General features: G+C 46.7%; 1 protein-coding gene across 1 annotated transcript; it reads right to left on the reverse strand.

Annotated features, from left to right (window-relative positions):
• Window positions 1-194: 194 nt before the first annotated feature.
• LOC144128591 (ubiquitin-like protein 3) lies at window positions 195-20963 on the reverse strand. Its single transcript, XM_077662120.1, has 5 exons — window positions 20641-20963; window positions 15240-15348; window positions 12157-12243; window positions 681-758; window positions 195-616 (listed from the first exon to the last, which is right to left on the reverse strand). The coding sequence occupies exons 1-5, from the start codon at window positions 20665-20667 to the stop codon at window positions 552-554; spliced, it is 366 nt and encodes a 121-aa protein (XP_077518246.1). The 5' UTR covers window positions 20668-20963; the 3' UTR covers window positions 195-551.
• Between the last annotated feature and the right edge of the window lie 1924 nt (window positions 20964-22887).

The raw sequence follows: 22887 nt of genomic DNA on the forward strand, positions 1-22887 counted from the left end.
GAACGAGCGAGCGGGTCACGCTCCAAGCTACACCTAAAGCAGAGGCACAGTTCTAGTAGGCTAACTGTGGGCGCTTTAGTGGCAGTCTCTCAAAAACGAATCCACACAAGAACTGTCCGCCTGACACAGCCACGGCCGATGATATCATGCAGTCGTGAAGTAGCTCCTCACGAGAAACAAACCAACGCAGAAACTTCACGGTGCGTCCACACTTTACTTTCAGAGCACCACCGTGGTTGCGACGCAACACGGCGTAATTTACGGACGAGCCTTGGACGCCAATGCGATGCAACGCTGCGTCGTGCTCTCCGTCGCGCTGGAGGTGGTTCCAATGTCGACGACTACTTCAGGGCGGCACCGGGAAAGCAGTCTGTGGCCCCCGCCGCCGCCGCACCGCTGTCGTCTTGGAGGGGGGTAGTGGTGGTGGTGGTGGAGGGCGGGATGGTTCCACTTGCGCGCCTTGCTCGACGCGCACACACATGGTCGCCGCAAACAGCGTCCGCTTTTTATTCTTTGTTCAGGCTATGTACAGGGCCGATCCAGCGAGGCTCTCACAGTATGGAGCAGCTGGCACTACAGCAGCCGCTGCTCCGCTCTTTGCTCTTCTGGCGCTGATCTGCGAGGGAATGGCGATCGCCATTAGGGCGGCCACCGCCGCAGGCGGCCGCACCACTGCTCACCTTGAGAGTTGGGCTCTGGCAGGTTCTCCCTGGGCACCAGGTGCATCACGGTAGTCTTGCCCAGGGGCAGCTGCAGCGCTGCAGTGAAACAAAACGTGCCGCCACTTCTCAGCAATCGACCAACTTATTGTGGGCTCTTGACGATGCATCCACAACAACTGGACAGATGAGGCCTGTTGGATACGGCAAGTTGCTCGAGACATGCCACACTGCAAACCCTTTTCTCATAGCAAATTAATCTATAGCATATGTTAGTCTAAGTATGTTTAACTATGGAAGGAACACGACTTTTAATCCCGCTGAATAAATTTTCTCACTTCCTCACAAAGCTCTCCGCCAAAGTACTGCATCTTATAGACGGTTTTTGCCAAACTTTTATTTTTCTGCTCTGGCAACACTGCTCTCAGGTCCCAAACCACTGCCTACTTCAAAAAGGTCACTCGGCACTACCCCATCCAATGGATTGTGCGGCTCTTTCTCGTTCTGTTGATGTTTGCCCGGCAGCCAAGTTTGATAGCCGAGAAAACAGGATTTCAAAACAAAAGTTCGTTTCCCTTATTCATACTGATTCATAGTCGTGACGGCAAGACTGAAAAGAACCTCACGATCACCTGAATGAATAGCCCTGTTGCACAGACTCGGGAATCTGAGCAAAAAAAATGTCGACGCACTGCACTGTACGCACCAAAAATGGCAGGTGGTGGCGACACCTGTATCTCGTTTCGAGACCATCACTTGCTTACAAGCTCTCCGTGAAATAACATCTTTGTCATTAGAGTGCAATAATCTATTGATACAGGCCAATTTCAATTTGTCCTCAGACTCTTCTTAAAGGAACACTCTGCGCTCTGGCAACATTGCTGCCCCAAATGATTTCCTCTGCGAAGCTGAGTATAACAAATGGGCATAGATGTGCCTGCCAAGTGAGGAACTTGCCATACAAAATGCAGAGGGCTATGGCATGATTTTTTGTCCACCACTCTGGTTTGGAAAACAGGCAGCAAATGTTACTTTCAGCATTCGGTTCTCTGTTGAACACACAATCGCATGCAAGTGGCGTGCATTTCAGTAAGAAACTACCAGCTGCAAATGGAACGGCGTACCTTTTACATAGCCGCACCTTCTGTGTCTACCTAGGCCCTGGAATTTCAGTTAACTACAGCGGCTACCTTATACCACTGTCAAACGAGCACTTTCGATGGAGATCAAACTCAATGCAAATCTAACATGGCCACATGACCAATTCGATTGTGATTGAGCTCGATCCCAAGACTATTCCTGAGCGTGAGCGTGCTTTTCGACTCCAATACAGCTGCTACCCTTGTACCCAGGAAACAATAAAGCAAACTAAAAATGAGGCATACAGAAAGATATTCAACAGAATAGTTAAGTTATATTGAGTTCAATGGCGAAAAAGCAGCTAAGGCTATGATGTGCCAAATATTCAATAGAAGCTATAAATTTATTCAGCACGGCTTGATTTTCAAAGTTGTATAGACGCCACGTGCCTGTCTGGGCAGCAGTGAATAATCGCAGCACCCACATGCGCAGAAGGGTAGAATGGTGTTCTGTGAGAATTTCTGCCGGAATCTGCTGAAGCTGCGTCAAAGCCTCAATTTTTTATCACAAGTGTTTTAGTTTATTTTTCGCTGATGAGAAACCCATTTTCTGCCAGAATCCATACAACTATGTGTGCATGCAGCTCCATCCGTCTATTAAGAAGGCCAACTCGTCAAATACAGCGAGCAGCACTGCATGTGGAGAGTTCTAACATCCCACACCGACACATGGGCTATGAGGGACGTATTAGTGGATGGCTCCGGATAAATTTGACCACCTGGGGTTCTTGAATGTGTGCCGACACAGCCGAGCACACGGGCATTTCTGCATTTTGCCTTCATCAAAATCCAGCGGCTGAGGCTGGCATTCGATCCTGTGACCTTGAGATCTGCTGCTGAACACCAAAGCACTGCGCCACTGCAGCGGGTGCTCAGAACTTCAACCGGAATTGGACTAGATTGAGACCGGAAGTGGCCGTACGGCAACAGTATTACTTTTGGTAAATTGAGCGCGAATTATTCAGCCCAATGAAACGAAAAAGCACACTAATGACTCAAGACTACAAATGCTATATTAAAGGTAGATCTGGAAGGTCAACTTGCACCAATCCACCAAAAACGCGAAACAAGACACCCTCTAAAATCTATACCAAGGCACACCCCCGAGGACTGAGAGCTGGTTTGCTCCACCACTGGGGACCAGACTGTCTACTGCCACTGCTGGCACAGTAGGTTCGCAACGTTCTGGGTGAGGAGTGGTAATCCATTCCCTTTTCCCTGGGGTGGTCAGACCTGTAGCGGCCTACCATGTGCTACGATGGTCCAGACAAAGGCGACTCGCACCAGCTTACGCACAGTGCGTGAGCTGAAGAGATTCTGGCAGTCTGCTCACAGTCTGGTTTACGCCTAGTCTGCTCAGTCTGGTTTACGCCTAGCTGAGTGGGCCTGGTAAAATATAATTTTGGACACCAAGCAATGAGGTCTATCAGGTGTTTGTGTTTGGACAACAAAGTCCGCAACGCTGTTCCCATACGTTTCTGCACGTTGTTTATGCAGTCTTCTTTTTTTACTTTGATGTATCCATACACATCTGCCTCTTGCACAGCTAGAAAAGCCCGACTATCACCGTCCGAAAGCATTGTGGTATAGCGAAGGCCACACTTCTTCAACGACCTTTCAAAAAGAATAAGGGCTGCCTCAAATTCCATCTCTCCAGCCTTTTTTTCTGAGTTTTTTTGGCATAGGTGCCCAGCCCTCCAGGACTGGTATGATGGGTCACCTTCTTTTGGGCCTCGCTCGCAGCCGGCACAGAAGTTGCACAATACAACATAGTCCAGCACAAGCCCGGTAAACAGTTCGATGACGGTTCCCACACCAATGTGGGATGTGTGGCCGCGTGTCATCCAAGTGCCGTCGTATGATACTGCAATATTGCCGGGGTTCCCAAGGTCCAATTCATTATAAATTTCTCGAACCGACCGCGCACACTCTTGTGTAACTTCTTCGGCTGCACGAGCTGCTGCAGGTGTCAACTTTTTTTTCACATAGTCTTGCCACGTTTTATTGTGGAGACCGCGGTGCGAAACGTTCAGCGATGAAAAAATGTCATTTAGAGCTGTCTGCTGGTTGCCAGTGCTCTGCATTGCACGAGCAGCGAGCACATTCACCACAAAAGGGTTGATCTTCTGATCGCCACGTACCCGCGGCGAACTCCATGCAGACGATGCGTCTCCACAGCTCGCACATTGAAGAGAAAGTTTAACGGCAAGGCCGTATTCTCGCTCATCTTTTACGAAGCTCAAGTCATTGCCGCCACACGTTTTACACTTCGCAAGTTTCAACAAACTGTTGAGCGATTCCAAACAAACGATCGTGAAGCTTGCCTCGTCGAGCAGACAGTCCGACGCGCTGCCGTCACGTAAACAACGAGGCTTCCGCTCCGTTGCTGGAGTTGAGGCGAGTTCTCGCAGTTTTTGTTCAGTATTCGTCTTATTTTGGAGCACATCTGAGGGCTCCAGCATCACTGTATCACGGCGGATGCGGGCGCTGCCGCTTACAGCTTCCCGTGCTGCGGAGCGCGTTAGGCCTACCTGCGCGGCCTCGCCGACACGATCGTTCAGCGCAGGAGTTTCATCATTGTCGGGGCGCACAGAAGGGCGTCTCGAGGTTATCGACCAGCGACTTCTTCCTTTTCTTGCCGAATTTATGCCTTGAGTGCACCTTGCGCGCTGAACCAGGCATCGCTGCGCGTTTCTTGCACTGCACGGTCCGGCACAAAGAGTCGCGTCTCCCCGCGGCTCGGGCGCATCAAGCAGACGCTGCCAGCCAGCTCCACCAATCGGATGACGACCTGCTGTCACGTGATCCGCGGCAGCCAATAGGATTTTGAATACTACCTTTTCTTTTTTGCTATTTTCTCGGCAACCAATGGTCGAACGGAAGCCGTAGTGGCGGGAAATTGAAGGCGAAAGGCGGCTTTTTCAAATGAGACCAAGATGGCTGCGGTGCCGTGCATGAAACGGGAGCTACGCTTTGCGAAATACTGCTGTTTCGGCGCCGATTTCAGCTCAAATTCGGGCGACATGGATTATATAAATTGGTATTGTGAGTGAAATACTGACCTTAGAGGCGAGAAATTTAACAGAGAGGTAGATAAATGGCTGCTGATTTCGAAAATAACATTTTCTAAAAACTGATTTTTTCGAGATTTTTCGGCCCGAAAGACCCGTGTCCCCCCCTTAAGCCTATTCAGCGCAGTGTCACCACGTCGACAGCGAACGTTAGGATCTGCAAAGGTATCGGCGCTGTGTTTGTGTTGTGCATTAGCTTTGCTGACAATGAGTTCTCCTGGCCCCCGCGTTAAAAAGAAGCGACGCCAGTTTTCGCTTAGAGAAAAAGCGGACATTCTGTCGCAGCTGCTGGAAAAAAGCAAGCGGACTTGTGCAGGGAGCTTGACATTACACCATCAACAATGGCAACGATGCTCAAAGATCGGGACAAGATCATAAAACTGCATCGAGAGTCGCAGCTGGCTCCCTCAAGAAAACGTCTGCGGCTGGGCAACTACCGTGGACAGAGACTTATGTGGACAGCGACTTTCGAATTATGTGGATAGCGACAGCGCGGCGGCTACATCCGCGGAGCTCACCACCGAAGACATCGTGAATCAAGTGCGTGAGCAAGAAGAATGTAGTAGCGACGAAGACGATGCCGACACTGGATCAGCGCACGAAGAGGAAGAGATTGTTTCCGGCTCGGATGTCCTAGTCTTTCTAGAGAAGACCCGATCATTCCTCGGGCGCTGCAAAGATGTCCCCGATGACGTGCACAGGAAGGTCGAGGATGTGGAGGCGTTCGTCCTGCAGTGCTTGTCGTCTACTCACCAGAAGAAGATAACAGACTTCTTCAAGCAATAAATTGTAGTTAAACTGTGCCCAGCGTTATCGTTTATTATTTACTTACCAACAGGTAAATCTGCTGCAAAGGTACGTAATTTTAGTTCTTGTGATGCATTACTGACATGAAAATAATGGTTTTTCAGTACTACGATATTTCAAAATAACGATTTAACTCTTTCCTGCCCACGCCTATGCCCATCGATAGCCCGCTATCGATGGTTGCAAGTTCGTATTTACGCGCTTTCGAAGCGTTTACGGGCATGCTGCGCCATCTAGTGAGGAATAAAGGAACTATTTTTTCAGTTTCAGTTTTTTGTTTCACGTTTTCGCTGCGCGGGGGTTTTAAACGACACTTCGAAGTTGGGTGACGCTCCCTCGTTGTGTCCGTGATGGCGTCGACATCGCGCGCTTCTGCTCTGCGCAAACGTCGCGCTTCCATCGATCCCGATGCATCTGCGAGCGATGTTTTTGAAGATGAAAGCAGCAGCGACTCGGAGGACAACTTCAGTTCATCGGATTTTAGTACTGAAAGCGAAAGTGCGTCGATCCAGCCCGGAACGGCCGCAGGCATCCGTCGGTAAGTTTCGGTTTCTCTGAATCGTTTCGCTGCGCTCCCACGCTGATCTGTAGATATCCTCCGTGTGCTGAAGGTCAGATTTCTTATCTGCAGGGTGGCAACGTCTTTCGGGAGGGACCATTTGCCGGCGGCTGCGCAGGGTGTCGTGTTTTCTCCTGCACGACGGCCAGGCCTCGACCTTGGCATCGCGCTCCGGAGTGGCGCTAGGCGGTTCTCCAGAGCCGTTGATTTCTTTTTTCTTTTTTTCACTGGTGAAATCATCCGAGAGATATGCGACAATACAAATAAATGTGCCTGGATGCATATTCTTGAAAAACCAACTTACGGTGAGAGAGATGGGTCCTGGAGAGAAGTAACACCGGATGAAATGCAGAAGTTCATCGGACTGCTAATCTACATGGGTATCGTGCAAGTCCCACGTCTGCACTCATATTGGAACACGGGGAGATTGTTCGCAGGCCTTGTACCACCGAAAGTGATGCCGAGAAGGCGATTCAAGGCATTACTGGCATTCTTGAGTGTGACGGACCCAGAGAAGACCACTGCCGCAACCCACGGGAAGCTTCACCGCGTATCTTCTCTGCTAAAACACATGAACATTTCGTCTCTGCAGTTCTTTCAGCCGCATCGGTACCTGTCCATTGACGAGAGGATGGTGAAGTCGAAAGGTCGTTCTGGAATTCGGCAGTATATGAGGGATAAAGTAATAAAATGGGGGTATAAATTGTGGGTTCTGGCTGATTCAAAAACTGGCTACACGGTTCAATTCAATGTGTATACCGGAAAGCGAGAAGCGCCCAGTGCACGTGGTTTGGCATTTGATGTTGTGACGCGGCTGTGTGAGAACTACCTTGATCAGGGATACTTAATTTTTTTGGACAACTTTTACACATCAACATCTTTGTTCATCCATCTACTGGAATTCAAGACACTAGCTTGCGGAATGACCCGAAAAGACCGCTGCGGTTTTCCCAGCGAACTAAAGGACACAAAATGGGAAAAAAAAGCAGGAAGAGGAGATGTTCGATGGCTGCGGGACAAGGACGTATTGTATCTGCAATGGAAGGATAAACGGGTTGTCCACATGATGTCGACAGCCCACACCGCTAACGACTATGTTATTGCGAAGCGAAGAAAAAAAGTCGAGAACAAATGGACCGAAGTCTCAATCAGAAAGCCGCAACTCATAGACGACTACAATGTGGGCATGCTGGGAGTCGACAAATCTGACCAGCTTATCGGATCCTACAACGTCCTCATGAAGTGCGTGCGCTGGTGGAAGACCCTGTTCTTCCATTGTATAGACATTGCTGTAGTCAACAGTTTTATACTGTTTGATGAGCACCGCCGACAGCATCCAGAGGTGGCAGAATTGTCAAGAATCTCGCGCTTCGACCAGTTCGCCTTCAGACTAGAACTGACTGAGCAGCTGCTGGGATTTGATGAGCGACCTTCTGTAAACCCCGCCGTTCCTCCAGTTGTTCCACCAGGTGGTGCACCCCAAGGTCTTCAGCACAAGCAAAAAAAAATGGAGCGTTATAGGAACTGTAATTTGTGCTATGAAGACAGAAAAGTTGAACAGAAAACAAATGTCTTCTGTGAGACCTGTGCTATCAATTTGTGTTTCACTACGTCGAGAAACTGTTTTGCCCGTTGGCATGACACGCACCATGCCTAACGTTTTTTTTTCCGCCTCAATAAGTTCTAGACATAGAAAGCTGAAATTTTGTGAAACATTGTACAGATGTATCCTCAACAAAATGTATATACTGAAATTTTTTTATATTTTGTGTGTGTAAAAAAATGTTGATGTTTTTGTATATTTTGTCCAGTGTTTGAAATTTTTGTGCAATTTTGTTTTTCAAAATTTTCTACAATTAGCATGTTCATTGAGACTAACACCATTAAAAAGACAATTTCCTCTTCTCAACAATGATACTATTTCCTTGAGTATCAAGCATGTTTTGTTGAAGGAACAAAAATATTTCCTATACCACCCAAAAACCACTACTTTTCCCATGGGCAGGAAAGTGTTAAATTCGGCAGTCCCGTGAAGTTCGTTGTAACGAGATTCTACTGTACTACCAGGTTTCAGCAGCGTTTTGAAGCCATGTCGCATGGAAAGCGGTACATCAGAGCCATAGCTATCGCCGTTTTTTCCACGTCCGCAGCAGCCGACGTGAGCGCAGGATTGTTACTGCAAGCTTACAACCACCTGTGCTGCTGCTTCTAGGGCACTGTCGACTGATGCCAAAGGCATGGACGCATGCCGCATACTATACTCCAACCCTATACACCGCTGTTCGCAAGTGCGAGATAAAAGCGCAAACCTTGGTGCGAATGCTTTGTAGTGCAGTGAAGTCAGGCCTGCCATCAGAATGGGCCCCATATGGCACTGGGAAGTTAACATATCCGTTTCACGGCCAAGCGTGTTCAATATATAAAGTATAAATTGCATGTGTTTGGCAACAATGCTTACGAAGAGTTTGACATAGCCAATAATTCATAATATCCGTGTTCATTATATCGAGGTTTGACTCTACAAAGCTAAAGCAGCAGGATAACTAGGAACAAACTTTTCCACTGAATTTTAAATGCAAAACATTTCTTGGAAAGCTTCCCTGCATTTTTGCTGTGCTCAGTACATGACAGTGCCCACCTCCGCACTCTCGCTGCAGATTGTGAAGTGACTGTGCTGCCATAGTGTGCAAACTGAGCTCTGCTTCCAACAGCTATCGGAACACTCCACAAAATTTTCAGGGGCTCCAACTAACTGCAGCATTATTGATAATTGGTTTTAAGCCACATTCCGGTTACAACTAAGAGCGCACAAATGAACTGTTTTTCAGCAAGCACATTAACAGCTGGCTGGGACATGGAAGCACACCACCATGCCATTCATGGAGTGAAGGCCAACAAAGAGAATGCGCAGCAAAACACAGAAGAAAGATCAGTTTGTATGGAATGCTGCAAGTACACAAGTTTGAATTGCATACTGCTATAGGAATGAAATAATCATGAAAAAATGTGTTCTTGCAAAGTGGCAGGAAGTATGCTAGGTACATGATGTTCAACGTCCCAAAGCTATGGATATGGCCTACAAGAGACTGCATACTGCAGGCTTCCGGATTAATTTAGACCACCTGGATTCTTTAATGTAAGCTGGCAATGCACAGCACACGCGTGTACCAGCATTTTGCCTCCCTCAAAACATGGTCGCCACAGCCAGGGCTCAATCCCACGTCCTTGGGCTCAGCAGCCGGATGCCACAGCAACTAAGTCACCATGGCAAGTCCCCAAGCAGCAGAAGGATCCTGAATGCTAACATGATTCAGTAGAGTGGAGAGCTAGGCGAGTCTGTACACGATTGTAGAAAGAAAACAAGCGCAAAGGACGGAGACACAGAACATGAACACAGGACAACGTTGGAACACAGGACGACGCTGGTCCTGTGTTCCAGCGTCGTGTTCCTGTTCTGTGTCTCTGTCTCTTGCGCTGGTTTTCTTTCTAGAATGCTAACATGATGGTACAAGATGCTTAAGCAAAGATTTTAAAGGGGCTTTCCATAAAGGTACGGTATTCCTGGGATGTTAAAGGATGCCGCTCCAAAAATATTCACTAGCAAGCATTTTCTTAATGCATTTTGTAGAAGCTTAAGTTATCCCACGTCAAAATTTGAATTTCAGTGTCTTTGCGCCTTTCCCTCTCCTCTTTCAACCTTGTGCATACTCAAAGGTCGGTGTTCCTCCGCCAGCCCCACCACCCATGCTGCCGACTGGCCGTGGCCATGGTAGCTGCATGACGCCTGAAAGAATCTTAACTAGTATCCATCTCTGAACAGAATTACACAGCAGCGTGCAACGAAGGAGGGCGCGAGCATAAAAAAAGTGGCCAGAAAGGGCTTGCCAACTTTCGCACCTGAATGTGGGTCCTCTGCTGAATGCAAAAGTGCATTATTTGGCTTAGGTCTTCATGACGAGAGGATGTAGTGACTGAGAGAGTTTATGTACTCTTCCCAGAAGGTGTTTCAGAGCCTAAGTAATACTTAAATATAGGCTTTTCAGAGTTCTTAAAAAGACTATTCCTTCGACAATACTGTCAGCAGTGCCAGCCAGGAGGAAACAGGAGAGGCCCTTATCAACTTGACTACTTGAATACCACTCAAACAAACAGTTTCGTAGTAGCGCTGACGAATGTCTCGTGTCTTTTCTTCTGTCCCTCATCCGGTTTTGCACTGACTTCTTCACAACACTCATATCAACAGTTAACTATACAGCGAGAACAGTATGGCACCCTATGCTAATTACAGATCTGCACCTGGCTGCTAGTCACAGCTACGTATATTAGTCTCCAGATTTCTAACGTGATTCTCCTTAGCACCTAAACAGGAACCACAATGAATACGCACAGTCACATCCAGCACATGTCGCTAACCTTTTTGGGTGGTATGTGGGCCACAGCTTCAAGAAACAGCTTGGTGCCTTGTGGCACACTAAAACCAGGGAGATGGTGGAAAAAAAAATCCTGGCCTACACTGTTCATTCATTGCTTGCAATGCTGCCAAAGCTGGCGCACCTATTCGCGCTGGCCACGTTCACGCCCAAAAAGTAGTTTGCAATATGTCCAAAATATAGACAAGCATCTTTTGTTGAGACAAAGCTTAAGTACAGGGACTGGCAATGACCTGTACTTCGTTTTACCCTTAGATTTTCATCCTGCCGCCCACAGGGACCTGGAGAAGCAAAGGTGCAAAGCAGTGGAGCGATATGCGGTTGGCACACCTAGGCAGTCAGACTCCATCCACGCCCGAAAAAGTAGTTTGGCATCAGCGAAAATTCTCATCGGAGGGTTCAATAAATTCACACCTGACTGCATTGGCCGTGATTTGCGACACATAGCGTGTCATTTTACACCACCCCACGTTTTCACCCAAACCCTCACCGAGGGTTCAAGAAGTATGAGTGAAATTCAGCGCAGCGATATGCTTTTGTGGGCGCACTACTGATTTAGCTTCCAGAACATTCCACGCTAAGTTTGAAACTGAGCACAGTTGCATGGCAGGGCAAGATACTGGGCTTCTTGATGCTCCAGACCAGGTGTCTCAGCAAGCAAGCCACTGTGCTACTTCAGCATACCAGAATTACTCATGCCTCAACGCAGAGACAAATCGCATGTTTCAAAATCTAGACACTACAGTCTGATACAACTCAAGAATGCAGTGGATTTTCCCTGTCAAAGGACCTCCTTTCAGCCAAGCCAAGGGCGTTGGCTGATTCCCATGACCCCACTAGTATGATGCAGATGAAAGGGAATAATCCTTTCCCCCTATGGTCGGGAATAGAGCCCTATCTTCACTGTGGCTCCGCTCCCTGCATTGTCACACTAGCAGGGCCGTGAGAATAGGCAGATGCCATTGGCTGGAAGGGGTTCCTTTGACGGGGGAAAAGCCGCTGCATCCTTGAGTTCTATCCGACTACAGTATGGCTAGCTCCTACTTACCACGGGCTATGAATCTAAAAATTGCAACGAGGTACTCATATACATTATGAACCTAAGTTTTTTAGTTCAGCTAATTAACAATGTTGCAACAGCTGGCATGACTTGACAAGTCTTTCGTTTGCATAGCCAGCTGCCAAACATGAATACCTGATAGCTTTAACACATTTATTTAATACAGGAATTGTGCCACCCCAAGGAAAAAAAAACTCAACACACCGCCACAAACTGCTGACTAGGCATTTCAGACATCGTGGAAGGCAGAGCAACGGCTTTGATAGCAACTGTGCAAACTGACCACTAAGCTTCGCCGACCAAACCACACCACCCGCAGCATCACACAAGACCAGCACTAATACTGCAGACGACGAAGGCTGCACGCTTAGACGGCTACCCAACTTATGATCCGCACTAATGGCCTGCATGTTCCATAAAGTCTAGCTTACCGCCCAGTGTCACGTTGCCGTGCAAGAAGCGCCCCTGGTAGATGAGGCGCAGGATTTCCGCCTTGGACACTGCTTCCTCTGACCATTCTGCATAGGCAGGATCACAAAGGCCATGTTGGCAAAATGGTAACGAACAGGCTGCCAACTGCTTTCAGAGCTGTATGACGAACCACAACTGTACCACAACTATATTATGAACGAGCACAGGACGACATTGAACTTCTTTAACCAATTTGTTTTTTTTAGCTGCAGCACAACATGTGCTCTGAAAAGCCCCAGAAAAGACACCGACAGAAGCCCCACCTCCGCCAATGATACACAATGAAATACACAAACACTTGCACTCTGTTCCAGCACTGGCTTCATCTGCATGAAATAAACCTGGAAAATGCAACCATACAGCGCACATCACTAATGCATTTTTGTCGGGCAAAGTTTATGATGAGTAAAAGACTCCGCATAAGCACCCAGTGCTTTATTCCGCGTATTTCTGTCGTCAAATGACAGACATGACGAGATTCCCTTGAATGTACACCCACTGCCAAAAGTTTATCGAAGGTAACTTTGTCAAAGCAATTTAATTTTTTGCATCCAAAATGTACTGCTTCAGATTTAATGATTGGACGCGAGAGGTTGCTCGGAAAGCAAAACATGGGCTGCACAGTCCCTACTGGTGGCTGTGATATAAGCAACCACCTGCCATATGAAATAGTGTTTGGCGCATGAGCACCTAAAAGATGCTATCCAACATGCCCATATGCTCATTTTACACTAGAACTACATTCCCCAGTGTCAGAATGTTGCCTCTACACTCATTGCAGCTTTGGTAGTGCTGCAAGGAACTATTGAGATGGAGTATAGTGCAGGCAGTCCAAAAGATGCATACTGTCACTTCATATGAGTCGACAGTTTTTTATTGCATGACTATGAATGCTCCCAGGAGAGCAAAGAGTGCAGCCCCAAATAAACTTTGTGCCATAAAGTTCACGAAAGTGCAAATGAAGACGACATGAAAGTCGTGTAAAGCTGGATATCCCAAAGAACAGCAGTCACCTGACAAAAGGGCACAAAGCCAACAAGAGGTCTATCCCACAAGTAAAAGACTGCAGATTAATGAGCTGCACGTCACTGGCTCTGCACCAAACAAATAATTCAAGGTATACCCTTATGCATACTTAAGCAGCAAATCATAAATGTGCTAAGCGGCAAGTGTCCATACACATGTTCTATTCAGGCAGCAGTATGCACCATTGCAGTTTTTATCAAGCAACACCAGATATGCACTAATGACAAGACAGGAACATGGGTTGTGTCGTTAAGAAAGACTACTACTATTTAACTTGTTAGCACTGTCACAGTGCTTGGCACCAGAAAGAAGCTGAAATTCTCACAAGATAAGGTTCATGAAATACCTTTGAAGCTGCTACATAATGATCATAAATGCCATTTCCAGGCCAACAAACATATCAACTGAAAAAGGAAAACCAATCTACGTTCAAATTATCACAACGAAAATAGTCAGCCTAAACTGAACCAACAAATAAACCTTTGGCTCTGGCATTCTCAAACGATTTTTTTTAAGTCGCATTTTCGCGAAACTCACCGAGAGTGAAACTGATATTGCTTAAGGAGTCTCCCTTGATCAAACGGACTCCATTTTTCGCGCTGTCCTGTTTTGAAGTCAAGAACCATGATGATTGCGCATGACAAATCAAAGACCCAATGCAGTGTACATGTACTGGTGTCATTTATTCCCTAACTACTAGCTAGACCATGCTGACAATTTTGCATTTCCACTGAATTCTACTGGAGACAATAACCTCACTGCAGCATCTTCCCTCTGACATCAATGATAAATATAGTTCCCTACTGTCTACCCGTCCACATTTGAAGATGTCAGGGCTTAGTGGTTAGTATGTAATGCAAGTGAAGCTAGGAAGGGGTTCAGTATTTCAGCTTTTTTTTTTTCAGGCAGTGAAACTACATCTCTGGACTATTTTTTTTCCCTCAGAAAAGGTCCTGATAAAGATATAAAATAAGGACCAAGGACCCTTTCCCCAAGCATGGCGCCCAAATGGCTGAGCACCAGGCCAGGGGAAGACTTGCACCCACTGGAAAAGCCGGCAAGTTACTGGCAGCACTGGGGATCGAACCCAGCCCCTGCCACATATACAAGGTGGATGACCAAGCCACTAGGCCACCGCTGCAGTCAAAAGCTGCGCTTTCTCACACTGACTTTGAGAGCAGAGAACACACTGGTAACAACTTATTGGCATTATCTGCTGAAACAGAAAGCTCGGAAGGCCACCATGTTCCCCGCAGTGCCCACAGTAAAGCACAAGCTTTACTGTGTGATGATCGAATGAATACGTTTACGACTGAGTTTTCAAACTTGCTGTACCACTGAACTCTGGATCAAATGGAAGAAATAACGTACAGGCCTCACCTTATGGAATGGAAAGAAACTCCTTCAAAGCTTTTCATGCGTATTATCACTCACTGCCTTTACCTTCACTAGTGCTCATGTTAAAGCAGAGACACCAAGTTTTAACTGCGTGTTTTCTTCATTGTATAGTGCGGTATACAGGGTTTAACATCCCCAAAGCGACATGAGCTATGAGGGATGCCATAGTGAAGGCCTTCAGATTATTTTCGGGCACCGGGGGGTTTTTAATGTGCACTGACATCACACAGCACGCGGACGCCTGCGCTTGGCCACTGCGCAAGAAATCTAGACAGAAATGGGAATTCACCAAGCCAACATGCCCAGATGCATGGTCAGCCCGCTACACACATACTCCACAAAAGGCCTGGACAAAGCCCTCCCCACACTAATTTCTAGCTGTGCCAGTCAGTCATTCATACCAATATACATCGGCTATGCAGACTGAGGCCTTCACAGACAGCTTCCAGAGCTAACACACAACTTTTACACCATTCGTAACTGTTCAAGCTTTTAAGGTAACGAAGCTCAGCATTCACGAGCTGCATAAATCATTTTGCGCCTGCATACTGGGTACTAAGTCAATATGAAGAAAACTAGAATAAAACAACAAACTAATACTTTTTTTATTTTTGCGTACCTTGAGGCCAGTTGTCGAAGACATGTTGGGCAATCTCTGCAGCCGAGTCATTCGGGCTGAAAGCGAATTCCTTGGTCTTGCCACTGACCAAGATCAGCCGTAGGTTCACCTGCGAGACAATGCTCAGGGCTCAAGTCACACAGCCAAAATGCTCCCAGTGCGAGTGCAGTCTCCAGCATCTATCTTGTAATGTCAAATGCATTCCAAGTATGCAATGCTAATGCTTCTGAAACTCTCTTACCCACCAAATCCACTATTTCAGTACAGGAACACAAGTGCATCGGAGATGAATTCACAACAAAAATTAACGTGCAACAGAAGTGCGCCAAGGGCATTTATGCTGAGCATCTGCTCTGTTTCGAAACTGCAACGTGCCCCTGCATATGCAATGACCTCGAGCCTCACCGCTCTTGAAGGTCATCATTAGCAGTCCATCCCCGAGAGTTCTTGAGCCTTTCTATGACCCCACCCCGTCAAATGTTTTCAGCTTGAGCTGAAAGTCAACTAATTTCAGAAACATGCTATGCTGGGGCACCATGAAGTACAAGAGAGTATTGAACAACCTGACCGGCTGCAGTGCGCAGGCAACTTTCACTTACAAAAAGCATTGTGAACTTAGTTCTTTATCAGTTTACACCAGCATCAATAACATTACTTTCACTTACAAAAAGCATTGTGAACTTAGTTCTTTATCAGTTTACACCAGCATCAATAACATTACACACAGACAAGACAGTGACAAGGTTATCCAAGGACTGCTACTCTGTCCAGCTCCCTCAATGTTTCATCTTTGAAGATATTCCTGCCTCGAAAGCCTCAAACTTTGTCACCGAATCGCTAGCCTTTGTTTGCTTGTCAGACGCCTTACATTGTGCATTGTACCCACATCTCGCAACACTGCACACCCATTTCAGATTACCCTGCCTCTTACCTGCACTGCTACATCTTTAGGACCTTTCTTTCCCCCTGAACAATTGTGGACTGGAATGCCCTTCCCTATCAAGTCACTGCCATCCCATGCCCATCTGCATTTCTTGACGCAGTCACCACTCACATCCAAATGCAATTACCTGTACTGTTTTATTTGTCATGCAACCCCACCCCTTGCATAATATCTCTGGAAAAGAGTCTTTAAGGAAATTAAAGTGAGTGACAATGACAGAAATCGAACACAGAGAACCGCAGAGGCTCTTCAAGCAGCAGGGCTATGCTTTAAGCACAATGATTTCACACAGTAAATACTGGTACTGTTAGCACACTGCTTTGCTTTTCCAAGGACAAGTGCAGGCTGTCATGACAAAACCTGACAAAGCAACCATACAGAATAAATGAGTGCACACACTAGGAAGGCACAAATGTTAAAGGTAGTTTCAAAGATGCTACCAAAGGCATCGAAACCGAAGCCACAGGATGCAAGTGATAAGACGAACCATGACGGTGCCACTCGGGAGTTTGAGTTTGTTCAATGCAAACCCTCTGGGTGCTGAGTGTTCACCCGAAGGCAGATTCTCAACAACGTTGCGAATTTTTGTGGTCACAATCATGTTCCCTGCATTGGTAGCTTAAATTCAAACATTGGCCAAACATTTGAAAACAGCATGTACAATATTAAACAGGGTGCAGTTATGGTATTCCTCATGGTATTATTAGATGTGCAAGTTTACATATTTGGCGGTAGCTGCTCAGCTTATTCACCACGAAAATTGCCCTCACAGGTATGTCACTGTCTTGCACAGTGCAATCAATGGCACCCAAATAGAATGACAGCTGGCTTCTCCCCAAGCAGCCTGTGTTGTGACACACAAATGCAATAAGTCAAAAGGAAGCAAACTGCAATGTGCTTATAAAATTTCTGAACACCAAGGCCTTCAATGTTGGGCTACATTTATGTGCAATCAAATGCAACCTAGCCAGCACGTGGAAGTCAGGAGCATTGCCCAACTGCCAATTAAACCCGTGCAGGTGCACTTATGTAACTTGCAAGAAGGCTCGTACACTCTGCTTAAATTTCCTGCCATCATGTAAAAGCAGGATGCCCAAGTAGTGACTTCTGATCCCTACTAGAATTACCAAGTTACGAGCTTTCATCAATTTGTATACTATAGATAGAAGCCCCTAAATAGGGTATCAAATTACCAAAGCAGGCCAAGCATAGGAAGTGTGAATAGCTTAAGGGGGGCACAGTGTACCATAGTACAAATGCTAACAGTGGCAGCATCTGTGAGTGGTTTGGTTGTAGCATACAGACTGCTCCTGTCTGTGTGTAAACCGGTATGTCAACTTCAGAAGCGTTCACAGCACTAGATTTTTCCTGCAGTGTTAACGATGACAAGGGGCCAAGCTAAAAAAGTAAGCTTGTTTTTGACACGTCATATGAGAGCACTAACTTGCCCTGCAGCATGCAAAAGGGATGGTGCCTGCACCAGACAAATCTGAACAAAGAAGCTTACTCTTCCATGTTCAGGTTACTAAGCAGTTTTTTTTCATTCGGAGTTAGGCGTGTCGATGCAGGTAGCAGTACTGACACGTGATGTAAACTGTGGATATTATTGTGAAGCTTAACTACTCACGAAGATAGTTTAGTCTAGTTTATGGGGGTTTAACGTCCCAAAGCGACTCAGGCTATGAGAGACGCCGTGGTGAAGGGCTCCAGGAATTTCGACCACCTGGGGTTCTTTAACATGCACTGACATCGTACAGTACAAGGGCCTCTAGAATTTCACCTTCATCGAAATTCGACCACCGCGGCCGGGATCGAACCCGCGTCTTTCGGGCCAGCAGCCGAGCGCCATAACCACTCAGCCACCGCGGCGGCCCTAACCATCCAGGAAGAATGTAATATGCACAGCCACGGAAATAAAAGTGTCATACTGCTAAAAGCAAACCTAACGAAAAGCTGCCGGAAAACAGTATGCAGGATATGTTCCTGCAAGCACAGTGATCGTTGCTATGAATAAACAGTTTCTGCAACTGTAGCCATTTGCGATATTTAATAAGCACTCTTCTGTCGCCTGACAATAAAATAGAAGCAGTAATTTCTGAAGTGCAGGTATTTTTTAACATAGAGTGATGAAATTTGGCAGCCTTTTTAAAAAGTATATTAAATAATTAAATACAAAATTTCGCTGGTATATCGTCAGTAATTTTGACAGCCCTTTTGAAAAGTATTAAATGATTAAATACAAAATTTCACTGATATATCTTCAGTACTTTTGACACTGTTAATTTTCATGAGCTTCATTGCTGAACGAAACTTGCAGAAAGCCTGATGTGACAACAAAACTTGGTAGGAGCCTGCAGTCACTCAAAATTTCAGCCAAAGGAATGGTTCATGCAGTGACATCTCCAAATATTTTTCTTAGCCTGATTTTTTTCTACATAAAACATTGTATTCATGCTTGCATAATGCGCTGATTATTGTTACGTCAAATTAGTTGTAGAGTTAAAAAATTATTTTTTAATTAGAAACCTCACTGCACAAGGAATTTATCAAGAAGCACAATGCAACAAACTACATAATACCCATGAAGCCATTGTCACGCCATGCTTTCTGCAAGCAGGGAAGTCTAGCCAAAAAACTTTTGAGAAAACTGGCACTGAAGTAGCACAAGCAACCACTTTTTTCTACCTACAGATACAAAAAAATTGTTTTAAGTCATTTCTATGCTCTTTTCAGAGAATATTTTTTGGAATGTGATTTAAAAGACCTTATAAATACCAAATCTGACGCTTTTTTAAAATTCAATTCTTTGTTAGGAAGAAAGAGGTGTCATAGTGGAGGGCTCCGGAATAGAGATTTTTGTGACTTGAACACCGTGTCCCCCTAAAGTTCTCTGGTTCAAAGGGGCTATTCTTGAGATCCAACCCAATTTAGGAAGCACTAGCCTGATGCAATTCACTGGCTACAATTGATATCTGACAACATGAATAGTGCAATTTCTTATGCTTGTACATTTTTAGCGCTCCCATTCTGTAATGTATTTTGCAGCTGCAGTATGGACAATAGGTTATGGGACTGGATTGCTAAATGTGGCAGCACGACGGAAGGATTGCTGGTTCATTCATGGTCGGCAACTTTCCATCAATGGACTGCACACTGCAAATCACAGAACACTTCAAGCTAGAGAGATTACGGACTCTCACTCAAAGCTGCTACACACCGGTACCTAAATAGGCAAGCAAGCAAGAGAGGAGAGGCCCTGATCTGTTCTGACTCAGGGGCAGGTGTTTGTGCACCACAGGAAACTTAGAAGGTAAAGAGAAAAAAAAATCAGCATTGTCAATGTCTATGAGACACTAATTAGCTCACTGTAAATTTCACTAAACAAGGCCGATCCGCAAGACACACACTGGGCGTCAAGTCAGCGCGTCGGCGGCATTGGCGGCGTCAGCTCCAGCTGGCCGTGATCAGCTGTAGTCGCACAGTTGGCATTGTAGGGCAGCCAGTAGCAGTCCGATTTCAGTGTTGCTGCGGTGGAGTGGCTCTAACTGGGCGATGTTTGCTTGGGGCTTTCTGCCAGCTTTCCAGCTTTTTTGCCCAGCTGTTCCCACTGGTCCTAGGCTAAGGACCACGCGGTGGCGCCACTACCTTTCTGCACGTTCCCGTGCAGATTCCGCATGCTGGTCCAACGTTAGCCCGTTCGCGTTGGTCAGTTTCGTTTTGGACATGCACGCTTGCGTGTCCTCCGAGACAATCGTGAGAACAAAAATGAGGAGTGTCTATAAAGAATGCAGTCCCGATAGCTTGCATTAACATTGTAATGCAAGGTGTTCAATGGTCCCCGTACACGACCAAAAGAAACATGCAGTTTTCGAGACAGTAATAGGTGTCTGTTGAAATTGCACGTACCCATTAACACCCCATCTACGCCAAGTACTCTTCCCGTCAATGTGAAGCGTTACACCTAGCTTCGGCAAGTTCAGACGTGTCTGCAGTACCGAACGTAACACCACAAAAGCCTCCGGCAAGGCGATTAACATCACCACGCCTCCTTTAACGTCAAGGAGTTCAGCAGATGTCCCACGAGTACAGAGAAAAGCTAGCAGGGCAGCTAAATGAAAAAAATAAGGGGCCCACTGCTTTGGCAGTACACGGTATCCGAAACATCGAGTAATTAGTTGCGTGGCCTACTGTGACCACTACCCTGTAACAATGGAAACCTTGAGTTGCACGAAATGCGCATAAGCACCAATCGGGCTAGAAGCAAGGAAAGTCAATGCCAGCGGGGACCAACTGGGTCGTTTCACGGCGGGCGGGGCAGTTTTGAGCGCTGTTCGGGACGAAACGCATTGGCGGACGCGCACCCAGTCCGCTCACTGCCGCCAGGCGCGACATGCGCGGATCGATGACAACGGGCACCAGTTAGCCAGCCATGCCACCATCAGCTGCAGCTTGACTCACCTTGTCTGCAGGAATCCGACTGCTCATGTCTGCGGCGGCTGAGCACGGGGCTGGGATCCGCAGCCGAGACGTTTCCGCAGGACGGTGCCTAATGGTGGACGGCTGGCTATGCCTGACGACGACCACGGCAGAGATCACGTAACGAGCATAACTGCAGTGATTGGATTTTCGCGACGCTCACGTCGCTCGCGGATAAAAGCGAGCATGAGAATTTACAGGGAGCTCCGCGGGCACATCACACGGCGGCAAAGTTGACGAGCAAGCCACTTCCAGTAGACCCTCGGAAAATGGCGTTTCTCTCCCCATGAGCCCCAGTGCTTGCTGGGAAATGTTGATCTCGCGCGCTGCTCAGCGGTGGAGGACGGCACTCGGCCGATCGATCGTCGCTCGGCCGCATTCAGGGCCTGCACGTCAGCGGCGTGCCCTGCGCGCGCGCGTTGTCCTTCGCCGGTGCGCTGGCCCCCGAAATTTTACATGCCTGTAGTTAACCTCGCTTCTCTTATATTGTTGCTTGGAATCGCGCGCGCAGACTCGTGCGCACATCGATCGACACCTGTTAGTTTCACCGTTGTCAAAAAATGCGGACCACCGGGTTTAGCGACTGGGCCAACTTGGCCACGAATTGCAGCTCTTGTAGCACCTCTGGATCGAACTCCGGGGGACTAGGACGATAATTTTCGCACCCACGAGAAGATCTGGAGCGCTGGCGATGCAAAACGAACTACACTACTCGTCCCAGATGCAAACCAAGGCGGCCTGTATACTTTTGACAAAGGCTGTGTACTCTTAGAACGTAGCGTAGAAAAAAAAAATACGAAAACGAAACTAAGGCAAGATAGAACAGGCGCTTGTCTTGCATTTGTATCGTCATTTTCTTTCACTATGTTCTACACGCAAAATTAACTTGTCCAGTTTTATCTTTTTCTGTACGCTATACGTTAACAATGAGAAATGAATTTTTGGCAGGCACTATTCACTGCACAAGTAGTCACTATTACTGCTGCACATAGAAATGCCGGCAAACTATTGCTGTCATGGTTGGTTGCACGTAAGAGGCAAAAAATTGTGCTTTTTCTTTTTGTATCCTGCGCAGTGGGCTAAGCATTTAACACGACGCAGCAATATAAAAATAGTAGAGTTCATGTAGACCTTTGCATCAGACAAGGAAGTTGTCAAAACGCCTCCTCTGTGAACTGTCGGAAAAGGTTTCGCTCCCACTTCCACCGTGCTAGTGTCAAATGCACACGGCAGTCCAGAGGACATTATGGTGACGCGGCCAGGGAGCTCCTTTTCCAAAGGTCTATAGCAAAAGATAGTAGATCTGTACAAGGTTGACCAATCATTGTGACCTCAGCACATGGCTGTGTAATTCAAAGGCACATTTCCAGCCTCAAAAATGAAAGAGCAATTGGAACGTAGCAGCACAGCTCAGTAGGCAACCTGGTAATACACAGTGAAAAAATGGTAACAGTGCAAAAAATTGAGGAGCAATACAGCGCTCTCTGTCTCCTTATCTTGTCCCTCATTTCTTGCACTGTTACTGTTTTTGTCACAATTTGCAAGTGTTCTTGAAATTTCAATCCATGTAAACAGCACAAAAACATTATCATATATCTATTGTGGATTTCATAAATAAGTCTGAGATCATGAGCACAAGTAACACTATAGTCGGATACAACTAAAGAACACAGCTGCTTTTACCCGTCAAAGGACCCCCTTCCAGCCAGTGGCGTCGGGTGATTCTCATGACCCTGCAAGCGTGACAATTCAGGGAGTGGCGCCACAATGGAGAGAACTGTCTACCCCTACCATAGAGGAAAGGGATTATACCCTTTCATTTACCACTCCCTGCTTTGTCACACTAGCAGGGTCATGAGAATCGGCCGATGCCATTGGCTGGAACGGGGTGCTTCGACAGAAAAAAGCCTCTGGGTTCTTAAGTTGTATCCGACTGTGCCAACATTTAGCACATTGGGAGCCTAGCTAGGACTAGACCACACACGAATATTTCAGGTTTGGTTTAACCAATCTATTAGATATGTAGATATATCCTCGGGAAGAAATTGCTACAACTTTAACATAACTATATAATGTTATTATGTCCACTGCAAGACGAAGCCCTTTCCTAATGCTCTCCAATTATTACTCCTGTTCTGCGCCAAGCACGGCCTCCCTGTTCCAGCAAAACTTACTAATTTTGCCATCTGTCAGTGTTTCGGTCGCCCTTTGCTACATTTTTCTTCCCTT

This window comes from Amblyomma americanum, chromosome 4 (assembly GCF_052857255.1).
Source record: "Amblyomma americanum isolate KBUSLIRL-KWMA chromosome 4, ASM5285725v1, whole genome shotgun sequence".
Taxonomy (NCBI): Eukaryota; Metazoa; Arthropoda; class Arachnida; order Ixodida; family Ixodidae; genus Amblyomma; species Amblyomma americanum.

Excerpts from the sequence above, each read along its gene's own strand:
- LOC144128591 (XM_077662120.1), bottom strand. The coding sequence starts at position 20,667 with ATGAGCAGTCGGATTCCTGCAGACAAG. Across the intron at positions 15,349-20,640 it reads GTCGGATTCCTGCAGACAAG|GTGAACCTACGGCTGATCTT; the intron begins GTGAGTCAAGCT and ends ATTGTCTCGCAG. Across the intron at positions 12,244-15,239 it reads CTTCGACAACTGGCCTCAAG|AATGGTCAGAGGAAGCAGTG; the intron begins GTACGCAAAAAT and ends CTGCCTATGCAG.